This window comes from Capra hircus, chromosome 22 (genome assembly GCF_001704415.2).
Source record: "Capra hircus breed San Clemente chromosome 22, ASM170441v1, whole genome shotgun sequence".
Lineage (NCBI taxonomy): Eukaryota > Metazoa > Chordata > Mammalia > Artiodactyla > Bovidae > Capra > Capra hircus.
This window is the reverse complement of record NC_030829.1, coordinates 47,153,294-47,175,539: the sequence shown is the minus strand read 5'-3', so window position 1 is coordinate 47,175,539 and position 22,246 is coordinate 47,153,294. Positions and strand designations below refer to the sequence as shown.

The following is a 22,246-nucleotide window of genomic DNA, read 5'->3' as shown; positions in this document are numbered from 1 at the left end:
ACAAATATGGGGGTAAAGTTAGACCTGGCCAACCTGAGAGGCCTGCTCTCAACCACTGTCCCTTCCTACCGGAAGGATGGAGCCTGCTTGGTGAGCAGGAGGAGTCTTTCCTTCACTGCAGTCCCAACACCATGCCCCACAGTTAGCCTGTTTCTGCTTGGAGAGTTCAGTTTGACTTCTTATCTCTGTACCCCCAACCTCAGTCTAGGGAGCAGCTTGTGCATTTCATTCACTAGTTGACATGGAACCAGAAATGCAAAGTAATGTCCCCCCACCTTTCCCATGGGCAGGCTGTGAGTTATCTGTTTGGATCAGATCGTTTGAAAAGCTTTAAGAGTGAAACGCAGCAACTCTATTGATATCATCATGGGACATAGCCCCAGAGAGTAAAAAGCCAGAGTTTTACCCATGAAAAGAAGTTTGCTCTTCTTGGAAATAGTGACTGAATTTCAGTCAGTTCAGTTCAGTCACTCAGTCGTGTCTGACTCTTTGCAACCCCCATGGACTGCAGCATACCAGGCTTTCCTGTCTGTCGCCAGAGCTTACACGCAGCAATTCTATTGATATCATCATGGGACATGGCCCCAGAGAGTAAAAAGCCACAGAGTTTCACCCATGAAAAGAAGTTTGCTCTCCTTGGACATAGTGGCTGAATTTACAACATGATTAATATTAGAACCATGAAGTATTGCACTGTTGTAGAGGAAAGTGACCCTCCAGAGCATAGAGATAGTGTTCCCACTTTACAGACAGGACCTGGAGAAGCCTGGAGAGAGGTGGGACTGCCCAGGGCAGAGCCAGGACCCCGCTGAGGCCTGAGAACCCTCGTCCACCCAGTGGCCCCCCCACCCTGCTGCTTTCAGCTTCTGTCTGTGGTGGCAGTAACCACCAAGAGAAACATTCCACAGAGATGACTCCTGGTCATATCTGTAAGGATCTCCCACCATGATTTTCTTTGTCCTGTTCCTGAAGAAAAGGGTGACCCTGTGGGAGTAACGTGTAACAATGAACTTGGCTGACTCTTATGACTTTTTAGTCTTTCTGCTGAAGTCAGACATGGAATAGTCATGGAGAAGCAAATTGCATGAGCAGCCTCCTGTGTATTCAGCCACTATGTCTCTTGATGGAGCTTTTTTTTTTTTTTTAAGGTTTTTCTGTGATTGGATTGTGATGATTTTGTTTATGGTTTGTTTGGTTTTGTGTCTGTGTTTTTGCTTGGAGTTGTGAAAAAGTGAATCAAATTTGTAGTTGGTTTCTTTTGACTTGACTAATGAAGAAAAGGGTTATTCTGTGAGTACTGGTTGTATTATATCGTCTGTAATTCTGCTCATTTTGCCTTCCCATGTGAAGCCTTTGCCTCAATGTGCCTGGAGATGGCTGTTGAGACCCCCTCACCCTGGCAGGTTCAGTCCTCTGGGTGCTCACAGAAGGGAAGGGTTCTTCTTTGGTGCCACAGAAGAGATGTTTCTCAGGTCTCTGGGCCCATCAAGTCAGGTCCACGTCCATCCTTGTCATTCACACCCTGTCTCTCCCCCGAGCAGGGTCCAGAGCTGTGCAGCTGTACTGACAGAGCTCTCTGGTCCTGCTCCAGTCTGGGCTGGCCTCAGACTACTCCCCATGGCACTCCAGGCACCACTGTCAGCTGAAACCCAGGCATCCTTCAGAGGAGGAGCCGTATGGTTAGGGCTTGCAGGGGAAAGGCCTTCCTGTTGACGCCATCTGGTCTCCAAAACCAGAAGGTCGCTGCAGTTCACAATTATGCATCAGGGCAAAGACATGCACACGTCGGGGTGATTCTCCCATTATTCGACTTTCGATGACGGCTCCTAACCCCAGAGCAGAGTTAGTCATTCCTTACAGCACGTGTCCAAACCCCTGAGGCAGCTCTGGTCTCGGTGGACCGAAGTCCACTGGGGGCTGCCTCTCCCCTGGGTCCTCCAGGACAGGTGCAGAGCCGGCTCCCTCTTTGTGTCCAGCCTCCTCTGCCACCTGCTCCCCAGCACATGTTAGTGACGTTTCTAGGGTTCAATCAAGTGAAGAAGAAAACACCCATGTGCCAGATGGTGACTCTTGAATGGGTCCCTGGGCCTCCTGACTTGAGTGGGTACATTTCAGCTTTTCCTCAGCTTCTGCTTGATGTCGTGCTGTGGGGAAGGAAGAAGTGCCCAGAGACACCGGTGCGCTAGGACCACAGACAGCTTTGCCCTCTGGTTGCTGGTTGGGAGAAAACCTTCTTCCCCCATAGGACCGTATTCTGAGCTCTAGTGCAGGCATCTTTGGTCAACAGTGTCTTTTTTATTAATCTAACTGACGTTCTTCAGCATCTTGGCTTCACAAGCTGGGCAGAAGAACATCAGATAGGATTAACGGAAAATGAGTTGAATACTTCCATTTTCAAAGAGATTCTTTGCTTGGTACCTTCATATGCTCCTCCCTTGATAATATCTCCTCTCCTTCAGTATATTTAAAGTAAGAATTTGTTTATGAAATCTTAGGTTTGTTCACAGATGTTCTAGAGTACCTCTTACAGGGACGAGAAAAGATGTAGCTGTAACTGAGACGTTGTGACGGCCTCTCAGGGCAAACCTGGAAATCAGATGAGTAAGCTGGCACTGACGGCCACAGGACTCACTTTGGTCACCAGGCTTCTTTCCTTGGGAAGTTGGATAGTGGGTTTCTCTTCCTGTTGGGATACTTTCTGGGTTTCCTTGGCAGATCATGGAAGTGAAGGCTCCTCTGTGGAGATACCTGGCTTCTCAGCACTTCCTTTTGCCAGTCAGGTCCCTGGGGACCCTTCATCATTTTCCTACCCTCCTGCCAGCTTCCCAGAGGCTCATCCTGGAAGCAGAGATTGTGTTTGTCCCATCCTTGGGTGTGCAGGGCATCCAGTCAGTCAGTTCAGTTTGGTCGCTCAGTTGTGTCTGACTCTCTGTGACCCCATGGATGGCAGCACGCCAGGCTTGCCTGTCCGTCACTAACTCCTGGAGCCACGGCACCATCTAAAGTGTTTATTCTCCCCGCAGCCAGCATGCCCACCAGTGAGACGGAGTCTGTGAACACAGAGAACGTGAGCGGGGAAGGCGAGAACCGAGGCTGCTGTGGGAGTCTCTGGTGAGTGGGGCTGAGGCGCTGTCCTCTGGGCTCCTGCTGGCTTCTTAGAGAAGCAGATATGAGTGAGTCGCCCAGGTTTCGGTGGAGCCTGGAGCCATGGCCTCAGATGCAAGAGGGGTGGGCTGGCTCACCCTGGGCCCCTTGGTCCCCCTCCTAGCCCTGGCCCCCCAGACCCCCAGCATGTCACCTGCCATCTGTCCTGCTGAGATGGAACCTGCCCCGGGCTGAGCCAGGTAACCTGGCAATTCCCCTGTGTCCACTAGGTGCTGGTGGAGAAGAAGAGGCGCTGCCAAGGCCGGGCCCTCTGGGTGTCGGCGCTGGGGGTAAAGGCTTCTCTGGGCCTGGTGCTGGCGTCAGTGCTTTGAAGGGCTTGTATGGCAGACTTGCTCATAGAATGTGCTCCCTGTTTAAGTTTCCTTCATTTACGGGCTCTCCCAACCTCATGCATAGTGGCTGGATAACGAGACCCTGCCCTTCTCGGCTCATACACTTTGTCTGGAGCCCTGCACCCCCTTCTCCTAACCTTGGAGGATGCCTTCACATGAGCACACATTGGCTTTTTTCTGGATGCACTGGGCTGCAGGAGCAGGCACACCAGCTGCGTGCAGTGCACCAAGCACCGCCTGCTTTGGGGGAGCCCCATGCAATTCTCTTTTGTTTGCTTTCTGCTGGTGTCCTTTAGGTCTTATGCCTGTCGAGTACAGATGTCATTTTTAAGAGAATCTGATCTCCTCGGCGGAGATTCATAAAAATGATGTTAGGAGCAGGAAACTCAACAGTTTATGAAGTAAATTTTCCTCCTCCTCCTTGCTGTGCCCTCCTACAATAGCATGAAGTAGGTAGGGAATGGATTTGTCTTGCCATTTTACAGATGAGCACACTGAGGCTCAGAGAGGTGTGCTGCTTGCCTGAGCTCTCGTAGTGAGTGAAGAGCAGAGCTGGAGCTCCAAGCCCAGGGCTCTTCTCACTGTGGCAGCAGCACGTGCTGTTACGGAGATGCGTGGCTGAGCTGTGGGCAAGAGCAGCCCCGCTGGCTGCAGTGTGAGCAGTTTGGGGGCGGGGGGAGAAGAACCCTTGTCATCTCCACCTGTGCCAGGGCTGCTCAGGCAGCTGAGAGTCTTCTCTTGCCTGGCCCCCTGCTCCATGCTCACCCCAGCTGGCTCGCTTCGGGAGCCGGGGGTGCTGGATCCAGGCTTCCATGCATGGCTTTTATGGAATCTCTGCTGAAAGGTGGAGGGGAACATATCCTGGAGCCTTCCTAACAGGAATCATATTCTTTCTTTCTTTCAGTCAAGCCATCTCAAAGTCCAAGCTCAGGTCAGTATCTTCTTTCCATAATTTTTCTTAAACTTGTGTGGGCTTTTTATGTTCTAACTTCTGAACTTTATGTAGAATGGCTCTAGACCTGATAGTTTTTATACTCTGGGCTCTAACATTCATGTAGAAGATCAACCTGCCCAGTAAACAGTAAGTACCTGCCTTGTAGAACTGTAGTAGGTGCCAAAGAACCACCCCCCCAAAAAAAAATCAGATCAGTAAGATGCAACCATGAATAATGTTTTGCCTACTAATCAACCCTTTTTGTATACCCTCCCAGAGTCATTTCTCTAAGAGAGATACTTCCTGTCACTTTTCTGCCATAAACATTGTCCATGGAAGGAAGTTCAAGAGGTCTTCTGAGTTGCTGGAAATGGTTTTACTTGCTCTGAGTACAGGTTACATAATCAGTTGGTAAAAACTCATTGAACTGTATACCAGTGATTTGTTACTTTCCCATATAAGTATTATTTTTCAGTTAGAAACAGTGTTTTACCACTGTGTACAAAAATTCACTCTAAGTGGAATAGAAGGTGAAATGTTGGTTGCTCAGTCATGTCCAACTTTCTGCCACTCCATGGACTGTAGCCCACCAAGCTCCTCAGTCCATGGAATTCTTTTTGTAAAACTGTAAAAATCCTAGAAGAAAACACAGGCAAAAGTTTCTTGGGTACAACACCCAAAGCACTGGTCATAACAGGAAAAATTGATGAATGGGACTTCATCAAAATTAAAACTGCTGCTGCTGCTGCTGCTAAGTCACTTCAGTTGTGTCTGACTCTGTGCGACCCAATAGACGGCAGCCTGCCAGGCTCCCCGTCCTACTGCTCCTTAAAAGAAAAAGATCATTTGCAGACTGGAGGAAAAAATTATTGCAAAACAGAATTGAGAATGGACTAGTATCCAGTATACATAGGAATAGTATTACTAATAATAAAACAACCCAATAAAAATGGACAGTAGATTTTTAGTAGGCATGTAGTCATAGAGGGGGCTTCCCTGGTAGCTCAGATGGTAAAGAATCTGCCTGCAGTTCAGGCAACCTGGGTTCAATCTCCAGGTCGGGAAGATTCCCTGGAGAAGGGAATGGCAATCCACTCCAGGATTCTTGCCTGGAGAATTCCATGGACAGAGGAGCCTGGCAGAGTATAGTCCATGTAGATGGCAAATAAGCACATGAAATGACCACTGGTCATTAGGAAATGCAAATTAAAATCACAGTTGAGATACCATGATGCACCTATAGAATGAATCAAATTTTGAAAGCTGGCATTTTGACAAGGATGCAAATCAGTGGAAATTCTTATACACTGCTACAGGTCAGGTGACACAGCATTTTAAAAGCAAGTTGTCAGTGTCTTACAAAGTCCAGCTTATTTACCATATGACCCAGCAGTTCACCTCTAAGGTATTTATATAGGAAAAATGAAGATAGATGCCTACACAAAAAATTTTGCATGAATGTTTATTCACAAATATTATATATGTATAATTGATACATACAACATTTATATGTTTATTTATAATTGCCAAAAGCTGTAAATAACTCAGATGCCCATCACATGGTAAGGTAGACAAATTATAGTTCATCCACATGATGGACTGAAACTCAGCAACAAGAAGGGAAAAAACTACTGAGAGATCAATGACACAAATGGGTCACAAATGAGCTTTTTCTAAACGAGGGAGGCCAGTCCCAAAAAGCTATGTATTGTATGATTCTGTTGATAGGATTCTGAATGAAGCAAAATAATAGAGAACAAATCAGTAGCTTTCAGGGGCTAGGGTGAGCAGTAGATTAACTATAAAGTGTCATTAAGGAATTTTTTTGAATGATAGAAATATTCTACATCTTGGCTGTGGTTGTGATTACAAACTTTAGAACTAAAATGAAGTCAGTTATGCCATATGTAAGTTATATCTTAATAAACCTGTCTTAAAAAAAATTAAGGGGACTTTTCCTGGTAGTCTAGTAGTTTGGACTGTGTACTCCCAATGAGAGAGGTATGGATTACATTGCTGGTTGGGGAGCTAAGACCCCACAGCATGTGTGGCGAGGACAAAAAAAAAAAAGAAATTAACAGCGTTTTCATAATGAAAAGCGCTTTCATGAATTTCCTCTTGCCAGAGGGTATTTAAATTTCTCCATAATGTGGCCCCCAGATCACCCTCTGACCTCTGGGGTATTTAGACACTCCTCCCAGACTTCGGTTTTCCTGCTGGCTCAGACGGTAAAGCATCTGTCTGCAATGCAGGAGACCCGGGTTCAATCCCTGGGTTGGGAAGATCCCCTGGAGAAGGAAATGGCAGCCCACTCCAGTATTCTTGCCTGGAAAATGCCATGGACGGCAGAGCCTGGTAGGCTACCATCCATGGGGTCGCAAAGAGTCGGACATGACTGAGCAACTTCACTTTCCCAGACTTCGCACTTTGTTATTCTGGACTGCTCTCCAGCTGTCAAATGGACCACACAGTCCAGTTCTTCCCACCCAGTCTCTTTGGCGGGAGCCAAGTGGAGTACCCTGCCCCTCTCCCTGTCTACCCTTGGCTAATCCTTATTCAGCTGTCGAGAGCCAGCCCAAACCTCAGCTGAGGAAGCCTTCCCTGACCCTTCAGCTTGTAGCTCCCTTCTCCTTCCTCCTGTACCCAGTACCCTGGGCGTAGCACTTGGTGTGGGTAATTGCCTGCCACAGCCCTCATACTGTTACAGGATGGGGTCACAGACCGTGCCTCCCCTGGACTTGGGAGACATCTGTCACTTGTCCCTGCAGCATGAATAGGGCTGCAGGGACAAGGCTGCATACCCTTGGGCTGGATGTCGTTCAGGCCACCTTGCTTGTATGTATTGCATTATGCATCATGGGAGAATTCTACCCAGTCTTGTGGGAACAGTTTTGAGTGTCCTCAGTGGAATTTTTCTACTCTTGTTATCATGTTTCTAGCTGCTGTTACCATCGGAAACCCACATAGCAAGAGCAGGAATACAGTGCATCTCGCTTGTTCCAGGTCTTGCCAAAGAGCTGGCACAAGTCTTTCATTGGTCCCTGGGTTACAGTGTTCTTAGCAGAGCAGTGCAGCTGAGTCAGCCGGGGCTGCAGCCTTGACACAGCCTGGAGATTCTCCTGACTCAAGTGCTAGAGGAAGCGCCCACCACTCCAGTCTGTGAGCACAGCCCGGACTGGGCTGATACTGCCACTTGGCCAGCCCTTCTCTGAGACCCTCTTCACCAAACTGTCCTGTGGCAGGGAATATTTCCCGTAGGGAGACAGGCTGAGGCAGAGAATATTCTAATTACATACTGCAACTGGGAGTTGGTAGAGAACATGCTGCTTGTCTGTTTGGCTCAGTTCATTCTATTTGTATGGAAACATGATTCAATATTAGCTCTCCTCCTAAAGGTATATTTTGAGCATTGCTAGTTAGAAAGGGCACCTGATGACTCAGGAGTAAGACTCATGTCCTACTCAGCATTGATGACTCTCTCTGGCTCCAGAGCTACCTCCCAGATTTACAAAAGGACTGAAGGGTTCCCTAAAAGGAAAACTCAGGTTTTGGAGCCCTTGGCTGCCTGATAAATTCCACATGATGATCGAGGTGCTGCAAGGTATGTGGATGATAAGCTGACGTCTCTGCACTGACAGCTCAATCAGACCCGAGAGCCTTGTGGTGGGCATGTGAACTGTGGATGTGTACAAGCTGGTGACTCTGAACATCTAGATTTCCTGACCGGCTTGAGGACTGCATATGACAAATTACAGGGTTATCTGAAGCCATAGGAAGGAAACTGATAGCACAATGAAGTCAATACTGTGCTTTTAAAAAGTCATATTTTAAAACCGCCGTCATTTGTCTCATGAGGTCTGGTCATTTCTGTGTCGTTTGTTCTCCTCTGTCCTCCCTGCACGCCGACCCTGGTGGGGACCTCCAGAGTGCAGTCATTCCTTAGCGAGATTGATCAGGTGCTGGGTCTGTCTGTCATCCAGGGGGTAACGTTTGCTTCTCTTACAGCCGCCGCTGGCGCCGCTGGAACCGCTTCAGTCGCAGAAGGTGTAGGGCTGCCGTGAAGTCCGTCACATTTTACTGGCTGGTCATTGTCCTGGTGTTTCTCAACACCTTAACCATTTCCTCCGAGCATTACAACCAGCCTGACTGGTTGACACAGATTCAAGGTATAAGCAAAAGCCATTCCCTTTTTGCTCCAAACAGGGCATCCCCAAGGCTGCCCAGCTGCGGTCTAGTCTTTTCAGATGGACGTGTGGTTGTCCAGGACCATTTCCAGTGAGCAGTGGAACCTGGGAGGTGGCAGAGCCAAGCACAGGCGCACCTGGCGAGAGTGTGCAGTCCGGGTTGTGTGATGTGTGATGCACCTCGGAGCTAAGGACTCCAGAGCAGTTCATTGTCTGAACCCTGTGTGGGATCAGGGAATCTGGCAGCTGGGAGGGACCTCATATCCCTCCTCCCTGTGCCCACTGGAAGCTTTATTTTCCACTGTAGTTTCCTTGGCAAGTGCTGGCTGTTTGCCCACCTCGAATGCCCCAGCAGGGTGGTGTGGGAGCTCACCCCATTCTGAGTTGGACAGTTTTGAGCCACTGTGAAGACCTACCTGACGTCAAGTCATATCTGTTTGTACTCAACTCTCCAGCCTGCTGGGTGGCATTTTTTGAAGTGACCTCGACAGGCAACTGCTTCTTAGATCTGGGGGCAGTAAGCAAGACCAGACAGATTTCTTGTGTGACTGAAACAAAAATAATACGATGGTCTAAGTGCAGACTTGTAGGCTTTCAGGCCTCGAAAGCCACCGAGATTATGTGGTAAGCTGCCCCTCTCCATTGTACAGTCAGTGAAAGTGAACCCCAGAGAAACGAAGGAACTTCTCTAGAGGGTACACGTCTGGGTGGTAGCAGAAGCAGGACTGGAGCCTGGAAGACAAGTGAACCATGGGTGTTCCTGCCACATTTCTGTAGAGAGGGCAAGAGCAAAACCGTGGCCAAGAGCTAGGGGCCCTTCTGGCGGCAGCTGGTGGGAGGGGAGGTGGGGCGCCAGGGGTCAGAGATGCTCCCACGCTGAGATCCCATGGACACGTGCTCCTTGTGTTTCCAGATATTGCTAACAAAGTCCTCTTGGCTCTGTTCACCTGTGAGATGCTGGTCAAAATGTACAGCTTGGGTCTCCAGGCGTACTTTGTCTCTCTTTTCAATCGGTTTGATTGCTTCGTGGTGTGCGGCGGAATTACCGAGACGATCCTGGTGGAACTGGAGATCATGTCTCCCCTGGGCATCTCTGTGTTCCGCTGTGTGCGGCTCTTGAGAATTTTCAAAGTGACCAGGTGAGGATGCGTATGCTCACTGCAGGCGTTTCCCGACCGTGGGTGGTGATCAGCCCCAACCCCACTTGGGGGGACCATCTGCTCCACCCCAGGCAGTGCTCTAGGCTTACTCCCTCGTCTTGACTTGCAGGCACTGGACCTCCCTGAGCAACTTGGTGGCATCCTTGTTAAACTCCATGAAGTCCATCGCTTCGCTGCTGCTTCTGCTCTTTCTCTTCATCATCATCTTCTCCTTGCTGGGGATGCAGCTGTTCGGCGGCAAGTTTAATTTTGATGAAACGCAGACCAAGCGGAGCACCTTCGATAATTTCCCGCAAGCCCTTCTCACAGTGTTCCAGGTGAGTGCCCCGCCCTCCTATCCCTGGGCGGCGCCTTAGGAGACACCTTCTCCTCTGACCACGACTCAACAAGGCAAAATGATTCCATCATCACCGTATCAGCAACCTCTGTTCTAATAACACTCTGATTAATTTTGTGCCATAAAAGTCATTTATCTTGCATCAAAGTCCAGAGGAATGTGCTGTGATCTCATGTTTTTGTGAGACCACTGGATGTCTTGCTAAGTTGCTTCAGTCATGTCTGACTCTGTGCGACCCCACAGATGGCAGCCCACCAGGCTCTCCCGTCCCTGGGATTCTCCAGGCAAGAACGCTGGAGTGGGTTGCCATTTCCTTTTCCAGTGCATGAAAGTGAAAAGTGAAAGTGAAGTCGCTCAGTCGTGTCCAACTCTCAGCGACCCCATAGACTGCAGCCTACCAGGCTCCTCCATTCATGGGATTTTCCAGGCAAGAGTACTGGAGTGGGGTGCCCGTGCCTTCTCCACTGGATGTCTTATGAAATAATAAACCCCACATTTGTGTTTGACTGTATGAGGTTTCTGGGGTTTCATACGGTCTGAAATCCTCTTGTACTTTGCTCATTCTTGATGGCAGGCAAGTTTTATAATCCTGGTTATAATGGATTTAGGCATAGGTGTGACTTCTAAAGCCCTGACACTGTGGCGTATGGTCAGGAATCAGGGTGACTAAACAGTTGCGACAACTGCTGTCCCTTTGTCGTCCCCTGTTGTGTGATGGAATGGGGACACACATGTGAGGATGTCTGCTGGTGGGGCCCTGGCTGGCATCAGGCCGAGAAGGGAGCCACTGGGTTAGGGCTTCACAGGTGGCCCTGCCCTCAGCGGCCCAGCCTTTCCACCCCACCTGGCTCTCACCTGAGGTGTTCCAAGCCCCCTCCTTGTGTGTTGTGGCCTTCCTTGAACAGAGCCTGGCAGGTAAATTTTAAAAACCCATCTGCCTTGTTGCTTTTCACATGTAATGCCATCGAGTCTTGCAGGCAGGGTGGGGCAGCCTGGCGGAGGCCTGACCTACCATGGTGGCTCTTCTATTGCTCAGCACTGTGACTCTGTTTTTTTTTTTTCTTTTCTTTTTTTTTTTAATTTTTTTTCTTTTATTTTTACGTTATTTTACTTTATAATACTGTATTGGTTTTGCCAAAGTCACTGTTTTCTGAAAGATGAGAGCCTAGAAGGAATGATCTCTAAGGTTCTTTCCTACTTGGACATTTTGAAGTGAATGGAATTGCTGTCACTGCTACAGGCCTGGCCTATAGCAACACTGTAATATAGCTCAGTATTGTTTATCCTTGGCTGTGCTGTGTCTTCGTTGCTGTGCTTGGATTCTCTATAGTTGGGGCGAGCAGGGGCTGATGTTCATTGCAGTGCTTGGGCTTCTCACTGCAGGGTCCTCTCTCTTTGCAGAACCCGGGCTCTAGGCTTTCGGGCCTCTGTAGTTGCAGCACATGGGCTCAGCAGTTGTGGTGCATTGCATGCGGAATCTTCCCAGACCAGGGATGGAACCTGTGTCCCCTGCATTGGCAGGAGGATTATTAACCACAGGACTACCAGGGAAGTCCCCTAACTCAGCTTTTTGAATTAAACTTAATTTCTGGCCACTGATGAGTCATTCATTTTGTTTTGTTTTGTTTTTTTTGATGCTTCCAGATAAACCTGCTTGGTGCTGGTGGTTTTTGTAGTACATGTGTAGGGCACAGAATTTAAATGTTAGAAAAGCATGTAGAGTAGCAAGTCTGTCTCCAACCCAGCCACCAATTTCCCCTTGTGGGTGGCAACTACCATTAAGCAGATTTTTCTGTATTCTCCCAGTGTGTTTGCTTAGACATAAATAAATTTACCTGTCTACCTACGATCAGATGAATTCACACAGATGGTAGCTCATTCTACATGCTTTTTTAAATCTTTCTTCTTTAGCACCTAAAGTGTCCTTAAGAACCTTTCTTATTGGTCCATGAAAAGGTGCCTCTTCCTTTTCAATGCTGCCTCCATTTATTTTTTATTGGAGGATAATTGCTTTACAATATTACTATATGGTTTCTGCCATACATGAGCATGACTCAGCCATAGGTAGACATATGTCCGCTCCCTCCTGAACCTCCCTCCTCACCCTACCCCGCTACGTTGTCACAGAACACTGGTTGAGCCCCCTGTGTCTGTCCATTTTGTGGTGTGGGTGTGCCATAATTCATAGAACTGCGGCTGAATGAGTATTCTGCTGTGTCTTGGCTGAGTGGGTAGCCTTGAATGCACGTCGTGAGGCTCGTGTGTGATATTAGATCTGCAGCATAAACCCCCTCAAATGGAATTGCTGGCTTAAAGGGGGTGTGTCCATTTTCAACTTTGACACTCTTGCATAAGTCTTCTCTTTAAGGCTGTGGTAGTTGATCCTCCAGTGATGGGGGTGGATTCTGTCTGTCACCTCACTCTCTTTCAGCATAGTGAGTACACAAACATTTTGATCACCGCCTGTCTGGTAGTTGAAAGTGTTCTCTCAACTAGTAGTCTCAACTAGTTGTAGTTCTAATTGGTACTACTCTTGTTAGGAGTGAGGTTGAATATCTTTTCATGTGACCAGGAGCCATTTATAGTTCCGTCTCTATAAATTGCTTTTCCTTTTCCAGTCATTTGGCAAATTTCTGTTTGATAGTGAATCAGATCATAGATACGATTTTCCTTTTCCACAGTTGATAAAGCATGAGGAATGCTAGGCAGCTGTTAAAAAGAATGAAGTGACCCTGTGACACAGAGGGTCTCCAGAATACATCGAGTGGGAGAATAAAAAGCAAATTGCAGGAAATTCAAATAGTATGATACCCTCTATTTCTAATAAATAAATAAGATATCAACTGCCTCTGGGTGTGTATATATGTGTTTAAATGCGCAGACAGACAGAGGTCCTGGAGAGACACACCAGCAGGGGCTGAATGGGCTGGGGTGCAGCCAAAGAGTACACATGTCTTATGTGAAATGTTATCTTATTTTCACCAGAATAATTAACTCATGTATTTGTGTGATTGAGTGTAATGTTTTGGAGACTATGGGTTGACGGATGCATTTGTTCTGTGCAAACTGGATTGTGCAAGGCAGTTGACACCAGCCCTAGGCAGCCCCAGGAGCTTGGGAGAATCGCGGGAACTGGGAGTCCACCTGCCCGCTGATCCCAGTTTTGGCTTCTTAGATCCTGACAGGCGAAGACTGGAATGCTGTGATGTACGACGGCATCATGGCGTATGGGGGCCCGTCATCTTCTGGAATGATCGTCTGCATCTACTTCATCATCCTCTTCATCTGCGGTAACTGTATCCTTCTGGACGACCAGGGTCACCTTGTTGTGACCATATGCTGTCCTCCTCTCCAAGGTTCCCCAGGGTGGGGGCAGTGGTGGCCAGCGTGATGGGAAAGTAAGCATCCTCACCTCACTCCCGTGTGTCCTCCACTGTTGCTGGGAGAGCAGAGGAGTGGCAGAGTCTCCACCGGGCCTGAGGAATGAGAGCAGCCAAGGAGGCAGCCTGAGGTGGCATGTGGGCTGCACCAGTGGTCACCCACTGAGCGTGACGTATTAATAGGAAAACACATTTGATTTCATACATACGAAGACCCCATAGGTGTAGGACCTAAGAAGTAACCAAAGCATTCATATACATTTCATATATATTTCCAGAGAGTATATCAATTATTTCTGAAGGTCTGACAAAACAAAGGAGTGTTTGCTTGGGGTAGCAAGGTAACGGAGAAGTCACAGCTATGTCTGTAAGCCTTCTCAGCCTCAGATCCCCGATGGCCAGCATTGCCCCCAGCTTGGGGAGGATGCCTCTCAGGGAGCTGGTTTCCTGCTTTCTGGGGAACAGATGTGGCTCAGAGTGTTCTTCTTGTACCAGCTGTTTCTCAAATAACTTTAATTCAAAGTCATCAACATGCCATCTTGGCTCGTTTTGGGGTGGCCCAGTCCAAGCTCATTAAAAGTTAGGGGCACATCTCTGACTTCCTAAGACCCTTCAGAATGGATGGGGACATATCTTCAGGGGATTGGTCTGAGCTGCCCTGACCCTCGTTTTGCTCTGCTGATCTGTCCGTCTTTGGGGATCACGTGTCCCTTGGCCAGCTGCTCTGCCCTGCTTTGTCTGACTTGTTTTCTTCCTCTTTCCAGCCAGAGTCACTCGAACCCTAGGTTTCTGAGAATTCAGACCTCCCTTTACGTCGTGCAGCCCCTTCTTGACCCTGTAGCCTTGGGTTGTGTCTGCTTTCTCTCTGTGCCCTCGCTGCCCTGGCACAAGACCTGGCATGTGGAGCTCCTTGATTAATGCTTAGTTGTATTTTAAGGAATCCTAATTTAGAATCTTCTTCTAAGAAGTCTGTTGCGCTGTTTTCCTCTTCATTTTCTCTGGCTGGTTAGTGAACCTTCTGCAGGTTCAAGCCTGCAAGTGCAAGCCTGTGAGAACAGTGCTTTGTACTGCGGAGTATTCTGTGGAAGCCCCTCTCCCAGCACACACAAATCCTGCTGCAGGGAGCTGCACTGCCCACCCCCGCCCCCAGGGGAGCTCTTCCGCCAGTTTCTCTCCATGCTCCTCTCATCACTTGCAGCTCCTGCTGGAGTTTGGGGTGCAGTTCTCCATCTTGCCAACTAGTAATAGGCGACAAGCTTCCCGAGTCTGCAGTCTCTTTTTTATTCACGTCTTTGTGGTTTACACCACAAGATCATGCACAGTTGGCTCTTGGTCAGTGTTTGTTAAATGAATGATCAGTATTTTCTTTTTCTGTTCTCGTGATTAATTCTCTAGGCCACAGCCATATACTGTTTCCAATCTGCAGAGAAGTATTCTCTAGCCACTTTCCCTCCAGTTAGATGTTGTAGTTTCTTTATAGTGTGTGTATCACTCTCTGCAGTCCTTAAACGGTATATGGTCTATCTCCCCCAGCTAGAACAGATGCTACTTGGAAGCCAGGTCTCCAATCTGTCCTGTTTCCTCTCATGTCCCCAGCACCCATAACTCTAACCAGCATGTCAGAGTTGCTTGGCAGGTCTTGTCAGATGAATTCCATGGCACGCCAGTGTTTAGGAGGGTCTGGTGGGTAACACATCTAAATACATCTATTGGGTATTCATTCTTGGAAACCATCTGTTACAATCTTGTAAGACTTTCCTGTGGTTTGTTACTCTGGGTTTACTTTCTACTACTGAAAGAGTCTGGTGTCATCGTAAGACTAGAGACACAGTATTTCTTCATTGCAGTCATTAGTAGGAATTCTCAGTGCAGTTATTCCCAGCACTGATCATTTTCTGAGCCACGATTATCCCACGTTCATCAGAGGAGAGCTTGTGTTGCCAAATCATCGGCCAGCCCAAAACAAACTGCTTCCCCAGGTTCGTTGCAGCTCTGTTTAAAAAGTAATCCTAGTGTATCAGAGGTGTTTTGACAGTCTTAATAGAATCTACTCACATTTCTGCCCTCTTTTTAAAGACTTGAATAGGTTAGTCAAGCATGACGTCTCCTGAAGCTCGCTCATTATCAGTGCCTTGTTAAGTTATATTTGTTGACATGTTCAGCAACCCACATGAGAGTTCAGATTGTGCTGGGCGTGTGGGACCATGGCGTGCCTCTCCCGTCTCAGGGGCCCTGGGCTCCCGTTGTCTTGCGTGCAGATGGCCTTGCATCAGCCGGAGGGAAGCATCAGTGAGAGAAGGGAGTCACGTTGACCTGTCTGTTGCCCTCTGATCCCTGTGCCTCTCCAAAATGTACTTAACTGCTGGCAAGTAAGAAACAGGCATCTTCAGAGTATGTTTTTGTTTTGTTTTGTTTTTTTCAGTCGTTCAAGGAAACTACGGAAACAACATTATAGTAAAAGCCGAAAAGCTAGTAATTTGTCCAATTGCCTAACTTTCTACTATTTGAAAAAAATAAAAATCAACCACAAGAGTCAAAGATATAGTCACTGTGTGACAATGCAGAAGGACAGGCCAGCACGTCTGGCAATAAGTTAGATGTGCTCTGGTCAGTCAGTGTGGAATGAATGAATGAGGTATTTGCAGACTTGGAAGGTCATTTCAAATGAGAAAGGCCCAGACCGCCTTGTGCGGTCATCATTTGAATAAGGTGTAGCCTTTCCTGGGGACTTATTTTGGAGAGCACACCCCAGATAGATAGGTTGTGGGTGTGCATGTTTTAAAAGAAAGAAAGCACAGTGCATAAAGTGAAATGCAAAAAGCACAAACACATTACATTTATGTTACAGGTGGTTTTATGCAGTGTGTTTCATACCCATAGGTACCTAGATGTATAGACAGCGCATGTAACACACACACGAAGGGAAATATTGGCACTTGTAGGTTTTCATGGGTTTTAGTGAATCTTAATTTTACTTCTGGCTACCTTATCTTCTACAGGTTCTGGTTCTTTTTGAAAACTGGGGCTCCAGTCTCCTGGCTTTACCAAGTGAATATAGCACTAGGGGACAGTCAACCTGTCACCAGCCTCTCGAGCACAGGGGTGTGATACTGCCATTGTTGACCCTGTATAGCTGCGTTTAAAACCATGCTTCATCCTTAACATTCTCAAATTAGATATTCTACTGAATGTCTTCTTGGCCATCGCTGTAGATAATTTGGCTGATGCTGAAAGTTTGAATACTGCTCAGAAGGAGGAAGCTGAAGAAAAGGAAAGGAAAAAGATTGCCAGGTAACCGCCTTTCCCCTGGGGAGATTTGCTGAATGAAGGGTTTGACCCAGGGAGCCAGTCTTAGGTGCGACCTATTGGGGCTCCCATGCTGCTGCTTTGTGGGGATGGTGGCTGGCTAAGAAGCTGATAAGAAAAGATGGACTCTTGGGCAGGCCCTTGGCTCTCATTCCCTTGAAGCTGAAAGCAGGAGTCACGTCCCCATGCTTAATGAACCTCTGCAGTTAATTCTGGCATTATAAAATAAATGATGCGTCCAATGCTGATTAGCCCTTGAATGAGAATTTTAATAAGATGATCTGTGTTATGAATCCAGTGCACTGAGATGAACTGAGTGTGGGTTGTGCTATATTCTTGCTGTTAAGGTTGTTCCCAATTAAATAGGCCACTGTTGATTCAAAATCCTGATGAGCTTCTTTTATACAAAACAGGATGGTTACTTGGTTCCTTCTGTTCTCTTCTCTGTAGAAAAGAAAGTCTGGAAAATAAAAAGAACAACAAACCAGAAGTGAACCAGATAGCCAACAGTGACAACAAGGTATATGTTACATTTTCCGCTTTGTTTTCAAATAATTCTGTTGATATCACCATAAATGTATCACCTTTATACCATGGCAGTGTTGTGTGTGCTATTTTAGAGTGAAAGCGTGGCACGCCATCACAGAGGCTGGCTTTCCAGGAGGGTCTGCGTGAAGTGGGGCACTTAACTGGTTGTTAGCAGTATTTCAAGCAGAGAGCTGCTGTGATACATATTTAACTGGTCTGACACCTTATTTTTTCTTGATTGGAATGATGTGGTCACACCTGACCAGTGTCCCTATCTTCTCGGTGGGGATTAAAATCAAAGATTGCTAATAGACGTCTGTCCCTGGGGGCGGAGGGGTGGGGCGGGGTAGTCTCAGGATCAGAGGGTTTGGGCACTCAGGGCCCTACTGTGAACACTCAGGCACTGTGTCAGCTGTGGATTTTCCCTGAATTTATTGATTTATTCACTGAGTCAGTAAGTCCTTTCTCAGTGGCGACGGTGTGTCAGATACCAGGGATCAGGAATGACCAAGAGCAGTGAGATCCGTGCCTACGTAGGGCTCGCAGTCTGGCGAGGAGGCAGGAATTGTGAGGTGGTTCTCATGTAGCGTGTGCGTCAGTGCTGGGTGGTGCTGGGTGGTGCTGGCTGGCCATGGCTGGGGACGGGTGACGCCAGTTTGCAACTCGTCTGCCCTCAGACTTTCTCTCTGAAGCAGGGGCATCATCTGGGGGTACCTGCTCTCCTGACACACTCACACAGCACCCACTTTGGAGATCACACCCCTACCCCGTGCTGAATGGCAGGGTTAGGTCTTTAACTGCCCTTCTCGAGTCCAGTTAAGTCAGAGTCTCCCTTCCTCCCAAGACCTCTCTGTCCTCCCAGGTTACCATCGATGACTACAGAGAAGAGGACGAGGACAAGGACCCCTACCCACCCTGCGATGTGCCAGGTATGCAGCGGACACCAGAGACGGGCTCTCAGCTCATGAGTGATGGCTTTGCCCTCACACTGATCAGTGCCTGGGTCTGTGGCCAGCCCAGCTGGGCACGCGCAGGGCTGCCGAGGCCAGGGGTTTGGTCCCCTTGTGGGCTGGTTAACTCTGGTTTTTCTCGGGCGGCTTAGGGAACCCAGACACCAGGTGGTGGGGAGAGAACATGGATGTGGAGCAGGGTACATGCAGCCTGCACTGGGCATCTCTCTAGGAGGCAGCCAGTGGCCAGCACTCACAGGACACTTTCACCTTTACTGGCGACTTGACGGGCTGCTGGAGGGAGGTCCTGTGGAGTCAGGGAGCCTGGGAGACTGCCAGTGTGTGACTTGAAGCCCTGCACAGTTTATCAGGCTGAAGCTGAGTGTGGAGGTTGCTGGGGAAGCAGCCAGGTGCTGGGGGGCTGGCACCTTCACCTAGTGCTCAGATCTTAAACTGCTGGGGGCCTCATTCCCACAAAGGCACACACTCACCAGATGAGAACGCTTCTCAGCCCCAACCCACGCACTGTCAGTTCATGTTTGAAAGGTTTTGATTAATGTAGCCCACCAGGATCCTGTGTCCATGGAATTTTCCAGGAAGGAATAGTGGAGTGCATTGTCATTCCCTCCTCCAGGGGATTCTTCCCAATCCGGGGATCGAACATGGGTCTCCTGCATTGCAGACAGATTCTTTACTGTCTGAGCCACCTGGGAAGCCCTGTGTAAGCGGATACACATTGTTAAAGTTTAAGCCACATTTTCATGCAAAGTTGAAAATGAGCGTTCAAACCCAAATGCAATCCTTATTTCATGGCTATAAAAAAAAAGTATCTCCTTTAAAGTAGGTGAAGAGGAAGAGGAGGAGGAAGAGGATGAACCCGAGGTTCCTGCTGGCCCCCGTCCTCGCAGAATCTCTGAGTTGAACATGAAAGAGAAAATCGCCCCCATCCCGGAAGGGAGCGCTTTCTTCATTCTCAGCAAGACCAACCCGTAAATATCCCCTTTCTAGTCATGTGACTGCCCCATCTCCCCGAGGATCCTGCGCAGTGCTTGAGAGTGGCTGGGGGCGGGCAGTGCAAGGGAAGATGGTTCACAGCCCCTTTCTGTGCTTGAGAGTTGAGGCCCCCCGTTCCCCCTGACCTGTCCTGTTCAAGCCTTGCCTTTGCCCTCTCTTCATCTCTTCCTGGCCTTTCTGTGCCTGGATAGGGGTATGGGGGGGTGACCAGGTCTTGGGAGAAGTGCTGTTCCAGACCGCTCTCCCACATACCCTCGTGCTGGGACAGCAGTGGTGCAGTCCTGCAGCTCTGGTATTCTGTGGATTGTCACCTGTGAAGCGTTTTCCACCCAAAGGACCCTTTCTTCGTAAGGAAGTCTTTTGCTAAGATACTGTGGGAGATGAGGGTTTTGACCAACTTCCTGAACATCTTCACTCAGAGGCCCAGTGTAGCTGATTACTTTTCCCTATTGAGCTTAATAGCAATATACCAGTATTGCTCAGTGATATAAGTGGTAGCTATTCAGTTCAGCTCCATGATAGCCTGCTTAAAATAGCATTTCTCCTGTTTAAATGATCCAGTGCTTGCCAGGAACCTGGTAATTACTCACAAGTACTGTAAGAGGGAGATGTGTATTTACTAGCTGGTTTCTAGGTTTTAAATCATCTGGGACAGAGTGAAATGCCAGGAGGAATAGATGGCTCCTGGAAAGGTTGCTGGAATTGCAGAAGCAGTTCTGGGCTGTCAGAGGAGAAATCTGTAAATTGTCAAGCACCAGGGAGACACAGGGAGAAGCAAGGCGGGTACAGTTCTTACGGAGCTGAAGATTAGATAGTAATCTATTTTTTTTTTTTATGGGCCATTAAAAAAATCTTTTTTTAATTTGTTGCAATATTGCTTCTGTCTTAAGTTTTGACTTTTTGGCCTTGAGGCATGTGGGTTCTTACCTCCCTGACCAGGAATCGAACCTGCACCCCCTGCACTGGGAGGCATAGTCTTAATCACTGGACCTCCAGGGAAGTCCCTGGATGGTAGTTTTTATAGCTCATCATTGTTGAGAGTTTGCATATCTCTTTTAAAAAGTTATTCAGCCTCCTCACTGATCCCTCACTGTGTCTGCTTATATGGGAGGAATGAATTCCATTTGCCCCCAAAGCTTTAAGCACTTCTTGCCCTCACAGCATTGTCAGGCTTTCCCCAGCTGCTGACAGCTTGCCGGCCCTCCAGGGACCACAGTAAGGCATTCAGCAGCCCCAGGGGGAAAAAATGAAACAAGACATCACCTTCATATAAAGTTGACTTCTGGTTTTTAAAGTGGAAAAAACTTTTCAAAGGAAAACCTGCATGTATTCTACAGACAAAAAAAACCAACAGTGAAGTTCTGAAGTCAAATACTGAAGTTAAGGGAAGTCAGGCACTGACTGCACTAAGTCCCTGGGATGTTGTCAGGGGCATCGGGAGACGCTCTGACGGCCTGTGGCGCTGTTGTGAGAGTCAGGGCTGGGGTGCTGGGCACGTGCTGCCCTCCTTGTTTCATGGGACTGGAGGAGCCTGAGATGGCTCTGCCACACTGGGTGCAGGAAGACCCTTGTGAGATTCTTACATGGTGATGTGACTTCCACTTGACTTTCTCAGAAGCACTTGTTGTGGGTCAGCTGCCCCCAGAATAGCACTTCTGACAGGATGTCCACACAGCAGGAGAGTGTACCCAGTCTCACTCCCCGAGGTCAGGTCAGGATGCAGCCAGCCTGACTGCTGGGGTCACCCCTGTTCTGTGTGAGTGGCTGCGATGAACTCTGACCTCGGTCTCTGTTCCCAGGCAGGAAAAGGGAGCTGCTGGGCTTCATGTTACAGTGGGGAAGTGTCACCATCAGACCTGGATTGGAAATGTGCCCTAGTCCCCCACTAGCTGAGTCACCTTTTTGGCGACTTGCGGGTGGCAATACCATGGGGCTTCTGGGAGTTTAGCTCCCTGACCAGGGATCAAACCCTGGCCTTTGGCAGTGAGAATGCAGAGTCCTAACCACTGGACTGCCAGGGAATTCCCATAGCTGGGTCACCTAAAGAAAGTTCTTTCACACGCTGAAGCCTCAGTTTCTTCACCTTTAGAAGGGCGGTGTTCCCGCTTTTCAGGATGCAGTGAATGGTCTGTGGGGCTTGTCCACACGGAACCCTCAGGGTTTCGGGGAAAGAATGGTCCAGTGGTTCCAGTTTGCTGGGTGGGGCTTGGGTGGCACAGGGACAGCGGTCCTCTGCCTGGTCCATCACCGCAGAGTGGCCCCAGCATGCTGAGAGCACTGGCCGGTGGGCTCGGGCCCTTCCAGGGTTCATCCATGCGGTGGCTCTTCCTGCAGGATCCGCGTGGGCTGCCACAAGCTCATCAACCACCACATCTTCACCAACCTCATCCTAGTTTTCATCATGCTGAGCAGCGCCGCCCTCGCCGCTGAGGACCCCATCCGCAGCCACTCCTTCCGGAACACTGTAAGCCCCCTGTGAGGGTGGCAGGGTGGGGCCCCCCCTCAGTCAGCACTGGACTCGCAGGCAGAGGCCGGTGTCCAGGCAGGGCCTGCAGGGGCCACGAGGGTCAAAGCTCACGTGGGCCCCTCCTTCCCCTGAGGGCATTTTATGCTACAGATTTGTCAGTGCCAGAGAGATTTTTTTATGGGCACAAACCTTTATTGAATCATATATTTTACACCTCATTTCAGAGACTCTGCAGTACCAGTGTATTTTGGAGCCCTGCGTCTCTGCATCACTGCCAGCATTTTGATTCCTCTTTTCCCCTCCCTGGTCAAATTCATGTGCACACCTGTTTTGAGGTTTCCTGCTGGTAGCAGCATCCAGCAGAGAGAAAATCGAAACCTGGTGTGTCACATGCCCAGGGGTCTCTTTTTTGGGGTTGGCAGTAAGACTTATCTTATATGGACTCACATTCACACAGCTACTGTTACTGATGAGAAATACAAGTCAGGG

General features: G+C 48.6%; 1 protein-coding gene across 1 annotated transcript in view; it reads left to right on the top strand.

Annotated features, from left to right (window-relative positions):
- Positions 1–22,246, top strand: part of CACNA1D (calcium voltage-gated channel subunit alpha1 D) — a 169,413-nt gene that overhangs the window by 73,670 nt on the left and 73,497 nt on the right. The window contains exons 8-18 of the mRNA XM_018066674.1: positions 3,024–3,111; positions 4,402–4,428; positions 8,437–8,597; positions 9,529–9,754; positions 9,885–10,092; positions 13,288–13,408; positions 16,669–16,783; positions 17,249–17,318; positions 18,189–18,255; positions 19,118–19,265; positions 21,625–21,754. Coding sequence (XP_017922163.1) covers positions 3,024–3,111; positions 4,402–4,428; positions 8,437–8,597; positions 9,529–9,754; positions 9,885–10,092; positions 13,288–13,408; positions 16,669–16,783; positions 17,249–17,318; positions 18,189–18,255; positions 19,118–19,265; positions 21,625–21,754 — 1,361 coding nt within the window. The remainder of the gene's footprint in view (positions 1–3,023; positions 3,112–4,401; positions 4,429–8,436; positions 8,598–9,528; positions 9,755–9,884; positions 10,093–13,287; positions 13,409–16,668; positions 16,784–17,248; positions 17,319–18,188; positions 18,256–19,117; positions 19,266–21,624; positions 21,755–22,246) is intronic.